This window comes from Galeopterus variegatus, unplaced genomic scaffold (genome assembly GCF_000696425.1).
Source record: "Galeopterus variegatus unplaced genomic scaffold, G_variegatus-3.0.2 Scaffold583, whole genome shotgun sequence".
NCBI classification, from domain to species: domain Eukaryota; kingdom Metazoa; phylum Chordata; class Mammalia; order Dermoptera; family Cynocephalidae; genus Galeopterus; species Galeopterus variegatus.
The window spans coordinates 525,919-539,601 of record NW_007726694.1 but is presented as its reverse complement, the minus strand read 5'-3'; the positions used below and the strand labels follow the sequence as shown (position 1 = coordinate 539,601).

Genomic DNA, 13,683 nt, shown 5'->3' with positions numbered 1-13,683 from the left:
AGGCACAGAGTAAAGGGGAAGAGAGGCAAGCGGCTGGAACTGCTTTGGTGCCAGGCACTGGTCTAACTTTACAGATGTGCTCCCGAGAGCCTCTCCAGGTCTGTCCTATTTACTCACATTTTACAGGTGAGGAGACTGAGGTTCTGAGGGTGTGATTAGCCTGATGGATGGTAAATGGCAGAGCAGAGACTTGCACTTGCTCTTTCCAGATCACCTCCCTGTCCCTCAGCTCACTTTGGCTGGAAATGGAAAACGAGCATAATGAAGGCTTAGGACAGTGTCTGGCTCACAACTGGCCAGGGATCACTGCCGACTGATGCTGAATCTCCTGGAGAAGGGACAGGATCCTGGATGGAGCCTCCTGTCAGCCACCAATTTTTCCACTTAGATTTAGCATCTGTAAAATCAGGAGGTGAAGGGCTGGCCCATGGCTCACTTGGGAGAGTGCGGTGCCGATGACACCAAAGCCACGGGTTCGGCTCCCTATATAGGAATGGCCAGTTAGCTCACTTGGGGAGAGTGTGGTGCTGACAACACCAAGTCAAGGGTTAAGATCCCCTTACCGGTCATCTTTAAAAAAAAAAAAATCAGGAGGTGAAATTGGCAGTTCAGCAGTTTTCAAACTGGATTCATGGGCACCCTGACATTCCACAGAGATTGGGATGAGGGTTCCACCCCTTATCAGCCAGCCACCAAAAAATTTTAAAAAGAGAGAGATGGGAAAGCGGGAGGAAAGGACAGGCTGAGTGAACAGGGGCATGGACCCCCCAACCCAGCCTTCACTAGAGAAGCCTAGGATGTCAATTTCAGGTACTGGATATTCGTGGAAATTTTTATTTGAGCAAGGGTTCCACAGCACTCTGTGGTCTCCATGTGAGGTCTCTGCAGCTCTGGCCCTCTGGGAGCCATGAACAGTTCTGGTCCCAGGCAGGGATGAGAAGCCAGAGGATCTGGTGAGGGAAGTGGGGTAGACCACATCTGGGCTTCTATCCCTATGCAGAAGCCAGGGAGGAAGCAGGTCACGGGTCAGAGCTGTAAGATCAGGCCACACAGGGGAGGTGAGCTGCAGGCACCTGCCTCTGCACCTAGGAAACACAAACAGACCTGTGGCCACAGCAGCCTGGGAACCAGGAGCAGCACCCACCTTCCTGGAGCCCAGAGCAGTGCCCCTGTCCTTTTTTCTGCCCTGGCTTCCTCTCAGTGGACATTTGTTCTGGTCATCAACCTAGGGCCACCCAACCTCCCATGACCTCATGGTACAGTTCCTGACTGCTCAGCTTAAGGGCTACTTCAAGGTGAAAGCTGAGCAAAGGCAGAGCTGCTCGGGAAGAGGAAGCACCCAACCATGGGGCATTCAGAGAGTGGGGGCAATCTCCTTGAAAGGAGACCCTACTTTGTGCCCCTTTCATTGGCCATTCTAGACCAAAGTTTGCCCCTCTGCTTCAGTTTCCCCTTTTGGAATCTGGTCATGAGAATTATGTCCCTCTCCTAGTGGCTTCTGCATGCGTAGTTCCCTGAATATCATCATCTTCATGCTCCAGGTGGAGGAGAAAGCTGAGGGCTCCAGCTGCCAAGCACTAGAACTATCCAGCATCCTCTTACCCCGCCGCCCACCCCAGGCCTGCCTCTAACCACCATTCACCCTCAGCCTGCTGCAAGGCCCAGCCTCACCCCGCATAAGCAAAGCTGCCAGCAGGGTCCTTTGTGGTGCTGCTCCCGTGTGGCACTGCCTAGGGGCCCCACCATGGGGCAACAGATGGACCTATGGTCTATACAGAACAATGGTGGGGGAGGGGCACTGGCACTGCCGGCCCCAAACAGGAAGCATTGCATGAGCTTCAAAGGACTGGCAGAGCCAAGGGGCTGAGTGGTGGAGCCAGTGCCAGGACTGGCGGCTGCCTGAAGAGATGCCTGTCAGCTTCGGGATGCCCAGCCTGGGGGCGGGGGTGGGCATGGGCTGCAGTGGCCAGGGTAGCTGGGTCTTGCCCAGCAGATGCCTTGCACCCTCAGGACAACAGCCTCTGACCTGGGAGCAGGTTGGGGAAGGGCAGCTTGGACACTGGCCTGTTTCCCAGTTTGGCTGCCACTTGCCAATAGAGCTGCAGTTTTTTTCCCAGGCCACAGTCTGGCCCTCCAGCAAGTAACCATGAGGGGCAGGGCTGGCACCAAGCCTGCCGCCCACTCCCTGCCTCCTGCTCCCAGCTGCTCTGCTCAGAGCCTTTTCCTCTCCACTTCCTGTTCACACGGGGGGGGGCAGGAAGTGGAGGGAGGAAGTTGGGGGGAGGCGTGTAGGGGGAACCCATTGAATAAAAGGAATTAACCGTTTCCCTCCTCTGACCTCTGGGAATTTCCGCCTGTGAAAGTGTCTCGAAGAATCAGAGCTGGGGGAGTGGAGAGGAGGTGTGCCCCCTCTTGGCCCCCTACCCCCACCCAGTGGGGGGGGGGCAGATAACTCCCTCTGGGCCCCTAACCTTTTGTTTCCCTGGCGCCAGGGGGGCAGCGCCAAGGGCAGCCTGGAGCCCGGTGGCCTCGGAGCCTGCCCCCCAACCAATGAGTCTTGCGGGGAGGTGCAGGAACTGCGAATCGGTGGTCCGGGGGGAATGAACTCACACCCAAGCTGGCCAGGCTGATCCTCGCGTCCTCTCTGCCAGGGATGGTGCCCTTGGCCAGTCTGCCTTGGGGACAGAAAGAAGGGAAGGAGGGCGGGCCAGCAGGGCCGGCACACCCTCCGGTGGCCACTCCCCCAGGAGCCGTGGTAGGAAGCAGTGGGTTCGGGAAGCCAGTAGACAGCGCCCCCTAATGGCAGCTGCCGAATCGGCCCGGCTGCCCCCTAGGGCCCTCTGCAGGGCGGGCCTCAGGAAGCACCTGCTCCCCAGGACCAGTGGCCGCCCTGAGTCTCCCCCAGGTGGCTTCCTTGTTTACAGGCCTCCTGCCCTGGTCCCAGCGTCACTGCCTGTGGCCACTCCTCCTATTTCCAGTGACCGCTCCAGGAGCAGCTCATTCATCTTGGCCCCTGCCCACGCAGCTGCTCCCCCACCCCCTTCTGGCCCTTACCCAGGCTTAGGTCCAAGGCCCAGAAGGCCTTCTTTCTGCTCTCCATTCCAGGCCTTGCTTGGTTTCCAGGGATCTGAGAGCTATGGCTTCCCGTTGCCCTGACTCACCGGAACCCTATTCTGTCAGTGCCAGGGAAACCTGGGGCCTTTTCCCAGGAAAGAGGAAGCAGCCTAGGACCAGATGGGCTAGCTCAGAAGACAGAAGGAGAAGGGGCGTCCTATGCTGCTGTAGCCAAGCCCTCTGGGAGCAGGGAGCAATAGGGCAGTGTTTGTTTAACTAACATGTATTAGGCTCCCTTTATGTGCAAAGACAGAAGCCTCAAGCTGTTTTATCTAAGTAAGCAAGGGACCAGTGGCAGATGAAGGTATATACTCAATACTCACTGAGAGAGGGGAAGAGAGACCTCTGAGCCCTCCTCTGGTTATATCTCGGTGAGGGGAGCCTTAGACCACATGGGGAAAGGACCAGGGTCCGCCTAACCTTCCTGGAGCAGTGGAAAGAACAGGATTAAGAGGCCTGCTACCCACCCATAGGGACCCCATTCCTCCACATTTGCTCCCACTCTTGCTTCCAGAGGAAGATGTAGAGTCTGAGGGTCATCAAAAATGGGCAGCTTCCATCCCCCTTGGCTGGCAGAAGTCATGAAGAGACCCTGTTCCTGTAGTGGTTAGGGAATTCAGCAGGGCAAGATTCAACCAGGACTGCAGAATATGAAATTATCGGAAGAGGATTAGGCTGGAGGAGAGATAAGTCTGCAGTTACCAGTCAGGTGGGCCTGACCCTGGCCTGATTCCAGGCACACACACTTATTATGTTCCAATCTGGGCCAGCTGATAGATCATGCCCATCGTGCTGGGTAGTGCACTGCCAACACCTGTCCACGGTACAAAGAGTGCTCTGCTGTCATGGAAGACTCCACTCCAGTACTCCCTAGAACTTAAGTCTCCAGCCACAATAAAGTGATCTGGGGGGAGGGGTAGGTCACAGGAGCAAGGTTAAAAGAAAACATATCTGCCAAATGCCATGGATAGTGACAGTGGCAGACTCACATCCATGTTGGACCTCAACATTATGAGTAAATGCCAGGCAGTAGCAGGGCAGGATCAAAGCCAGGCAGAAGCTGGGAAGGCAAGGATCCAAGTTGGCAGAGAGGGGCAAGCAAAATCTAGCCTGGGTACGGGATAGTAGAGGGAGGTAGAATGCGGGCTTAGAATCATGGTTAGGCGGTGGAGACTCCCAAAAAATTCTTGGGACAACTAGAGAGGTGACAAACCGAGGAAGCACTAATGGACTGCGACTTAAGAAATCAGTGCCCCCAGTTGGCCGAGCGAAGGATGCTGTGGGGAGCAGCACCACCTGCTGGCCAAAGAGAAGAACGGCCTGTGCTAGGTGATTTAGGATGGTGGGCTGTAATCCCCAACCCGGTCCTGGAGTCAGAGATAGGAGTGAGGGGGACAAAGAAGCAAGTGGAATCTGGCAAGATCATACTGTCTCATCTCCAGGTGAAGGAGCAGGGCCCTCCAAATGTTCCTGGAGCTGTGGAACATGTGCCAACACTTGAAGGCATGCAGGACCCTGGCAGCCTCCCCATGGCACTTCAGCCCCTCCTGGAGATCACTCATACTGCTCAGCCCAGCACCTACACAAAGCCATCAACTTCAGAGCTGCCAGTGCAGTGCAGACAGTTTAATGCTCTCCAGCCCTATCACCATCTCCTACTGTCCTCCATAAGACCCTTGGCCCCAGGGTACCCTCACACTGGAGCCCCAGACGGGTACACAAGAACACACCCACCCTTAGCACCACCTCTCCCACCCAACGTCCAGGACTTGGAGGGCTGCCTTTTTGCTTCTGGGACACTTGTGGCAGACAGGAAGAGGGACTGCTCTGACGGAGAAGAGCTAGAGGTCCAGAGGCATCAAAGTGAAGAGAAAGAATGGTACTCTCACTCTAGAAGGAGAACAGGATGTGTGTGTGGAGTGACAAGGACAAAAGAGATGATAGATGCAGGGGGGTGGTAATGGGGTTAGCTTTCTGACTTCTCCTGACTAAGGTCCTGTCTTGGGAGGCAGGCTGATGGCATGGTGTAACAACAGCTCTAAGGCAAGTCTGCAGAACACCATGATAGGCTGGCAGAATACACTCACACCTGACACCTCACAGGTAGCAGTTATTTCACAGGGTCATATCTCAGCAATGGCAAGATGACTGAGCGTATACTAGTGTATGGCCTTCCCAAGAGGGGTGAAGTAGATGCTCGCCAGTGCCTGCCCACTCACTGGGCGACACTGTCCTACAGCCAACTGAGGTGCTCCTCCTCATAGCGCTGGGGGTCGATGAAGGGCCGGTCAATAGAGCGGATCATCAGCTCCCCACAGTACACGCACTCAGCAGCCACCAGTTCATCTAGGTCAGCCTTGAGCTGCTCCCGGCTGGGCCCCCCAGTGGCAGCCCCACCCTCAGCATCCTTGGCCCGGGAGGAGCCCTTGGCTGGGGGTAGAGCAGCCCCCAGCTTCCGCTGCAGCTCCTCGAGCCGGGCCTGCTTGTAGGCAGGCAGGCCAGGCCGCACAGCCTGCAGCAGGCAGTCAGCATGGAACATGTGGCCACAGAGGAAGAGGTAAAAAGGGCGATTGAGCAGGGGAAAGTCGCAGGTGGCACACTTGTCCTGGGGCTCCACAGTGCCATAGCGGCCCCGCAGCTCCTGCAGGTCTCGCCGGATGCGCTGGGCGCTGGCTGTGGCCTCTTCCATCTCCCGCTGCAGCTCCTGGATGTGGTGGTTGTAGGCCTTGAGTGAGCTGCAGATGGCTTCCTTGAAGTGGTCAATGGTGACGAAATCCGGAAAGAAGGGCAGCACATCCTCAATCTTGAGCAGGGGGCAGCTGGCCAGGCAGGCCATGGCCGTCTGCACGTCTTCCTCCTCCTGCACCACGTGCCGGGCAATCTTCAGCCACAGCTTCTTGCGCAGCTCCTCATCTTCCTCAGGCAAGTCTGCACACTGCTTGGCCAGGTCGACGTCCACCTGAGGGGAAACCATGGTTGTCAGGGTCAAGCCCTCTGCCCAACCAGGCTAGAGACTATGGGAGAGACAGATGCCCAGGGAGAACTTGGGTTGGAGGAGAGGCCCCAAGGCAGGATTCCCAGCACTCCTGGCAGCAAGGGGGCCAGGATAGGAACCTCTATCAGTGGCAGGCCTGTCCCTGTCACAGCTCGGTAAAAGCTACTTATGGTGGTGGGGCTCCAATTTTAGTGTGTTAGAAATCACCTGAGGGGCCGGCCCGTGGCTCACTCGGGAGAGTGCGGTGCTGATAACACCAAGGCCCCGGGTTCGGATCCCATATAGGGATGGCCGGTTCGCTCACTGGCTGAGCGTGGTGCTGACAACACAAAGCCAAGGGTTAAGATCCCCTTACCGGTCATCTTTAAAAAAAAAAAAAACAAAAAAACAAATCACCTGAGGAAACACATTCAAAATACAGATTTTTGAGTCCTGCCCTCAGACATTCTGATTCAGTAAGTCCTGGGTTCAGGGCCAGGAATTTGCATGTTAAATATGATATGGAGGTAGGTGACAATTCATGATTTGACAACTGTTAACTCAGCACCTTCTCCTTATACAATCAGCCATCTCCTTCTGCTAACACGTATGTACCAGGCACTGTTCTGAGTGCTTTTCATATATAGTACTTCCGTCAACCCAATGAGGTAAAAGTACTATAACATCACTCCCATTTTGTGTCTGAGTAATCTGAGGCACAGAAGCTCAGAAGCCAGCCCAAGGTCACACTGCTTAGTAAGGGGTAGGGCCAGAATTCAAATCCTGACTCAAAATCAGTGTTCTTTTTTCTTTTTGGTGGCTGGCTGGTACAGGGATCCAAACCCTCAAACTTGGTGTAATAACATTACATTCCAACCAACTTAGTCAACCGGTCAGCCCCAAAGTCCATGTTCTTAACCCCTACACTATAGCCCCTCTCTGTAAGGGAAGCCAGCACCACCTAGCCATGGCCTACCCAGCCCTTTAGCATCTGAGGCTACTGCTCTCCAGGTCCATCTTCTGGCTGAGGTCAAGACTTGTCGGCTTACCTGCAGGGCAAGGTCCACAGCTTCCTCATACAGCTCCAGGACCTTGTAGACATGGACGCAAGCACGGTGGTGGCCATGCTCAGCGCACAGCCGCAGTGCATACTTGAGGTCATAATGCACACGGTGCGGGTTGGCCCCAGCCTGCTCGAGGTAGGCCAGCAGCGAGGCTGGCTGGCCACGGGCATACAGCGACAACAGGTAGTTGTGAATGGCCTGCTCGGTCTCACCCAGCACATTCACACAGAACTCCATGTAGCGGATGGCCTGGCTGACCTGCTGGGCCTCGCCACCCTGGCTATAGTTCACCAGGGCAGGGATGAGCTGCCGGGCATCCAGCCGGCTCCCCAGCTCGATCCAGGCATCTACCAGCTGACGGGGGATGTGACGGATGAGGATGGGCGAGAACTTGTAGAAGAGCTGGGGGTCACGGTGGCGGGCAAGCACAGCCAGGGCCTCCTCATAGGCCTCGTGCTGGCAGTGATATGCCACCACCCGCTCGTAGTCCTGCATGATCACAGCAAAGTACACCATGTGCTCAGTGTCCCCGTGACTAGCGAGCAGCTCGTGGATAGAGGCCCGGCTGGCAAACAGCCACTCCTTGTGGCGGGGGCTGCTGAGGAAGGCACGGAAGCGCTCCCGTGTTTCCCGGTAGAGGTTCAGGGCCTCTGGGTCACCCTGCAGAGCCCCGAGCCGGCTCAGGTAGAGTTCCGTCAGCCACGTGGTCAGCAGCGTGGCCTGCGTGCGCTCAGTTGGCTTCAAACTGGCCAGTTTCCGCTGCAGGAACTCAGCCAGAGCCTCCTCCTGTCGGGCCTCCAAGAACTTGAGGGCAATCTCCTCGAAGTAGCTCTGGGTCAGGGCATAGCAGCGGGCACTCTCCAGGTATCGATGCTGTCGAAAGCAGAAATCAGCCTCTCGGGCCAGGACTGTGTCCAGGCAGTCAGGCCGCTCTCGACAATACTCTTTAGCCAGATCAAAGCGGTTCATGTCCAGGTAGGTGCGCCAGACATCACGGGCCTCTCGCTGCACATGATAGCGGAAGACAGCCCGCTCAGTGTAGGCCCACAGCTGGCCTGTGGAGGAGTCCTTCACCATGTGCTTCAGTGGCCCAAACTTCTCCAGGAAGTGGTCCCGCAGCACCACCTGCCCTGTCAACGTGCACACGGCTTCCACCCGGTCAGCCAGCAGCAGCAGGAAGTGGAACTGGGTCAACACGATGGCCAGGGGCGGGCTGGCCCCAGGACCTACCCCCTCGGGGTACTCCCAGACTCGCTCCTCGCTAAGCAAGGAATCAGGTCGCCCACAGTCCAATGAGCCATACAACACACCATCTCCCATCATCCAGGCAAAGGCCCTGGGTGCAGAGCGCAGCTTGGGGGTATAGAAGGCCAACTCGCTGTAGCCCAGGTTACTGGGAAACTCACGGAATGGGGGTGGGTGGTCTGTGTAAGCAGCAAAGAGCCCTGAAAAGCCCTGGGCCTCAGCCCCCTCCACTGCTCGGCCTATGAACTGGAAGAGGCGCTGCCTAGTGGTGGCAATAACACAGCCACGCCCATCAGGGCCCCGCTCAGCTTCAAGGGAGCACACAGGCGCTGGGCCCCCTTCTTCATTTAGCACGTACAATGGACGGAAGTAGAGATCCGGGGCAGGGCCAAAAAGCCCACCCTCGCTGGCTGAGAGCTCTGCTTCGAAGATCTGGCCTTGGGAAGTACCAACCAGGATGGGGCCTGTGCTGCTCTCAGTGCCCAGTGTCTTGTTCCAACCCACACTCTCCACCAGCTGCCCCTTCCAGCGTGCTAGTGGCCGTACTTTCTGTCCATTACGGTTCACGTAGAGGACCTCAGTGCTGCTCAGAGCAATCAGCAGGTGAGAGCCTGGAGTGGGGAGAGCACAACACCCTAGCAGATGCTGCCATTCCCACCCTCAGATCCCAGGCAGTGACTTACCCACAGGGCCCCTCCTCGGACCTCCACCACCATTTACCAGTATGGTCCAGAAACATCTTGTGAACTTTGGCATCATCCTTGCGCCCCAGCTCCATGTGGTTGGGTTCATTTGCCTTGCCCAAGTCAATGCTATGGGGACAAGAGTCACAGTCTCATTCTAGAGAAGGCAGAACTTTTTTTGAATCATGGATATCTTTAATAATCTGATAAAAGCCACAGCCTTTCTTCCCTGAAATCTACATATACACATAAAATTCTGAATACAACCCCAAGGGAATCCTGCAACATATACAGGGCCCTGCTCAAGAATCCTCAGCTCTGAGAACTCCCCCATCTCATCTTGAAAAGTCACTAAGGAGACATCTTTCCTTTCTGTTCCAAGGATCACCAGTGCATCCAGGAAGACAGGCAGGGATATCCCAGACTGCTGGGGTAAGAAGAGAACAACAAAGAGTAGCTAATGGTTACTGAGCATTTTCTATATACCAAGCACCATGCCAAAAGCCCGATCTAGTATTATCTCAATTAATCTTCACAATTACCTTGAGGGGTACTCCTGTTTAAATCACATTTTTCTTATTAAATTCTTTCCAAATTATGTGTTTATTCTAACTCAAGAATCAATGCAAACATGTATAAAGAAAAAGTTAACGATTTTCTTTACAAGCCTCTGTCATTCCCAACTGAAAAAACTGACATTAACAACTTTTTTCATGCTCATAACATAAATAGGGATGTTTTGTTTCTATTATTACAAAAATGCTTCAGATTGTATACATGTGTATGTGTATCAATTTATAACTTGCTTTTCTCAAATAAGAATATTTCATGAACATGGGCCGACCCCGTGGCTCACTCAGGAGAGTGCGGCACTCCCGCCGCAGGTTCGGATCCTATATAGGGATGACTGGTGCGCTCACTAGCTGAGCACGGTCACAAAAAAGGACCAAAAAAAAAGAATATTTCATGAACAGATATATTTCAGTCAACAGATATATCTCTAACTTAATTTTTTTCTTTGCAGCTGGCTGGTAAGGGGATCTAAACTCTTGACCTTAGTGTTATCAGCATCACACTCGCTAACTCACTGTTTTAATCAGTGCATAATATTCCATTTTATGGTTGAACCATAATTTAAACACCATCTTCCTGTTGATGGGCATTCAGCATGGGTCCAGTTTTTCCCACCACAGATAATGCTGTGATAAATATTTTTGTGTCTATTCTCCTATAAACTGGTACTTTTCTTTCTATAGTATATGAGGATACTTCAAAAGTTTGTGGAAAAATAGAATTAAAATATAAATCTTTCCATGTACTTTTTTTTTTTTTTCTTTTTTGGACCAGTAAGGGGATCGCAACCCTCAGCTCGGTGTGATCCGCACCACGCTCAGCCAGTGAGCGCACCGGCCATCCCTATATAGGATCCAAACCCGTGGCCTCGGCGCTACCAGCACCACACTCTCCCAAGTGAGCCACGGGGCCGGCCCTTTCCATGTACTTTTTGAAGACCCCTTGTACATTCCCCAAAGTGCTAATCTGGATCCAAGTTATAGATATTTTAAATTTTAACAGACACTGCCAGATTACTTTACAAAAAGATGGTGACAATTTACACTCTCACCAGCAACCTATGAGAGTCCATTTCCCTGTATCTTCACCAGCACTGTTTGATTCATAGTGCATTTTTGTTTTAATTGTCACAAGAGCAATTATTATATAGTTAAATACACATATCTTTTTCCTGGCAGCTTCTAAATTTTCTTTTCTTTTTTTTTTTTTTTTTTTTTTGGTGGCTGGCCGGTACAGGGATCCGAACCCTTGACACTGGTGTTATAGCACCTCACATTAACCAATTCAGCTAACTGACCAGCCCTCTACATTTTCTAGTTTGAGTAACAAGATCTCTCGTAAGCCTGAAAAATAGAAATTTATTAAATGTTCTTTTAATATTTTTGTTGTTTATTTTTTATATTTAAATAACTATTCCATCTAGAATTCATTTTTGTGAGAGGCCTAACTGTTTTATCCCAGAAAGATAAACAATTTTTCCGACACTTTTGTCATATATTATTTCCATTTATAGTGGATATATTTCAGGACTCTAGATACTTTCAATGATCTATTTATTAACTTGTGGGCTGGTACTACCTTTAACGGACAAAGGAACATGTTTAGAGAGATTTGGTGACTTGTGCAAGATTCCATAGCTGATAAGTGGCACAGCTGAAATCTGAATCCAGGTCTGATTCTTAACTACTACACTATATTGGTTCTCTTTGGGAAGTGATAGGATATTTCCTGTAAACTCCAAATCCGCTGCTTCACTTGCCCAGAGTGGAAGAAAGACCCCAGTCAGAGAGTAGTCCCAAAATACCCATCCACTCCCTACTCCTAAAGCTTTTGGGCCCCTTATTACCGGAGCAGTGTATCTTTGCCCAGGCTCATGCACAGCTGATTGCAGGACACGACAAGACTGGTGATTCGTTCAGAAGGGGTAAAGTCAATGCGCTGCTTCGTGAAGATGGGCACCTCCTTCTCTAGCTGGGCATTCACATACCCTATGGGTGAAGAGTAAAGAAAAGATTACCTATGGAAGAGACAGAGGAAGGGCAAGGAAAGGCAAAAACAGAAGAACAACAAAACCCAACACACACACACACAAAACAGTGCTCTTCACCACTTTCCTGACATACTGAAAGAGCAACAGGAGCAGCCATGTGATAGAGGCCTACCACTAGGGTCCTTCCAAGAAGGAACTGGGGCCCAGAGACATATTCCTACCCCAGGACCTTGGTTAACAAATAAACTGGTCACCTCTACATTAGGAGGCTTGGGCTCTTCCCACATTTTGGACAGCAGTGAGGGGTTAATTCTTTGAACACTTGAGATGCTGTTACTGCATGACATACTTGATCCCAGTAGTAATGGGGTGGTGGTAGGGGATTGGACATTCTCACTCATCAGTCTTTGGCCGAGCAATCCCGGATCAACTAAAGTAGTTTAGCTCCATTCTCTCCCCTCCTTCCTGCCCATGCAGTAATGAGACTCGGTGAGTCTCCAGAAGATGAGAGCAGAGGGGGCTCCGGGGAACCGTTTTAATCAGTGGTGTTAAACAAACTCAGTTGCTTTCTCTTTAGTCTTTACCCTCATTCAATTGCTCAAAATATCCCAACACTCTGCCAACTCTGCACTACTTCCTACAAAAATTCTCCCTAAACTCCAGTCTGTACCCAGCTCTTACCAAGGCCAAAAACATTTCATCTCCATTTTTCCCTGTTGAATGACAAAATTCCCTCTAGGATCATCCCTCCTCCCCCCACAACATTCACCTTTTGCCAGTTTCTTTGCCCATTCCCTCCCACCTCCAGAAGAGGACTGGTGAGAAAAGCACAGTACCAGGCATCGGGAGAAGCCTGGCGCCTATTCTCAGTTCTCCCAACAGCCCAACTGCGGCCCTGTGGGCAAGTACTTCCTTCCCTGGGCCCCAGTTCCCTCTTAGATGGACCCTAGTGGTAGGGCCTAGATCACGTGGCTGCTCCTGTTCTTTCAAACTTCGACCATCCACCAGCCGGGGGCCAAGAGAGTCTGAGGAGAATCAGGGGCCTAGATCCGGAATGCACGTCCCAGAGGTGACCTGAGCATCCTCCCACGTATGTGCTAGGAGAGCCAAAAGGGGCAGCGGTGTCCTCCTCTTCCTTACCCGAATGGGGGATGCCCACATTAGGGCAGCCGGGCTGCAAGACGGCCGAGCGAGACAGCGAGTCCTCGTACTCATCCAGGATGGACGCCATGATGCCAGGCCTCTGGACCCTTCGGCCGTGGCCCGGGGATCACGACAGGGCTCCCCCTCGGGGATCCCCGTCGCCCTGGATTGGAAGCTACGACCTCCCAGCCTCTGACAGATACTGGGGACTTGCCGCCGCCTCCTCCTCTTTAAAATCCTGAGGATCCTCTCTCTCTCTCGCCTTACACAGTGAGCAGACCCGGGGGCCCTCCCCTTAAACCTGGCGCAGTCTTGCACCCCACTCCCGCCCTGGGCGCCCCTACGGCAATCCCAGGCGAGCCCAACCTCGCCCCGCAGCTCAGCTGACTCCCGCCCGGTGACGCGCGCCTATAACGTAACTTCCGGGTTCTCAGAGCCCTGCGTGAGCGGGCGCAGAACGTCGCGGGGCCCGCCACTAGGTGGCGCGGCGAGGGCTGCGGGGGCGGGGCGGGGCGCCGGGAGAGGTGCGGCCGTTCTCAGCCTGGGCGGAGCCCTGGACACCTCCTCCCGCTGCCGCGGAACCCCGCCCTCCGGAACCCTGCTGCAGTTCCGGGCTTCGCCACTAGGGGACAATCCCGGCTTTGTCAGCCCCCATCCCCGACCCTCCCGTCCCCGAGCTTTCGTGTCCAGGCTTCCCTCGTTCGTATGGTCTGCCCAGCCTCCTTGACCAGCTCCCGCTCCAACTTTTCTAAACAGCTGCCCTAGGTCCCCCGGAGAACCTCTAGTTCCTCAATCTAATCGCCGCCTCGGTCCCACCTTCACAAGGCACAGGTAGAGCAATCCTGGCCTCTCTTCTCCAACACCAGCTTCCAGAAAGTGGCAGAGCTGGTGGCCAGG

The 13,683-nt window shown here is 53.5% G+C and overlaps 1 protein-coding gene and 1 long non-coding RNA gene across 2 annotated transcripts; both read right to left on the bottom strand.

Annotated features, from left to right (window-relative positions):
• Positions 1–814: 814 nt before the first annotated feature.
• Positions 815–2,926, bottom strand: LOC103588541. The gene is made up of 2 exons (XR_550323.1): positions 2,472–2,926; positions 815–1,085 (listed from the first exon to the last, which is right to left on the bottom strand). It is a non-coding gene; the product is annotated as an uncharacterized LOC103588541 (long non-coding RNA).
• Positions 2,927–4,719: 1,793 nt separating this feature from the next.
• On the bottom strand, positions 4,720–13,194 carry VPS18 (vacuolar protein sorting 18 homolog (S. cerevisiae)). The gene is made up of 5 exons (XM_008570252.1): positions 12,784–13,194; positions 11,500–11,641; positions 9,118–9,209; positions 7,138–9,008; positions 4,720–6,073 (listed from the first exon to the last, which is right to left on the bottom strand). The coding sequence occupies exons 1-5, from the start codon at positions 12,872–12,874 to the stop codon at positions 5,348–5,350; spliced, it is 2,922 nt and encodes a 973-aa protein (XP_008568474.1). The 5' UTR covers positions 12,875–13,194; the 3' UTR covers positions 4,720–5,347.
• Between the last annotated feature and the right edge of the window lie 489 nt (positions 13,195–13,683).

Excerpts from the sequence above, each read along its gene's own strand:
- VPS18 (XM_008570252.1), bottom strand. The coding sequence starts at position 12,874 with ATGGCGTCCATCCTGGATGAGTACGAGGACTCGCTGTCTCGCTCGGCC. Across the intron at positions 9,210-11,499 it reads GGCAAAGATACACTGCTCCG|CATTGACTTGGGCAAGGCAA; the intron begins GTAATAAGGGGC and ends TTGTCCCCATAG. Across the intron at positions 9,009-9,117 it reads GATGTTTCTGGACCATACTG|GCTCTCACCTGCTGATTGCT; the intron begins GTAAATGGTGGT and ends TCCCCACTCCAG.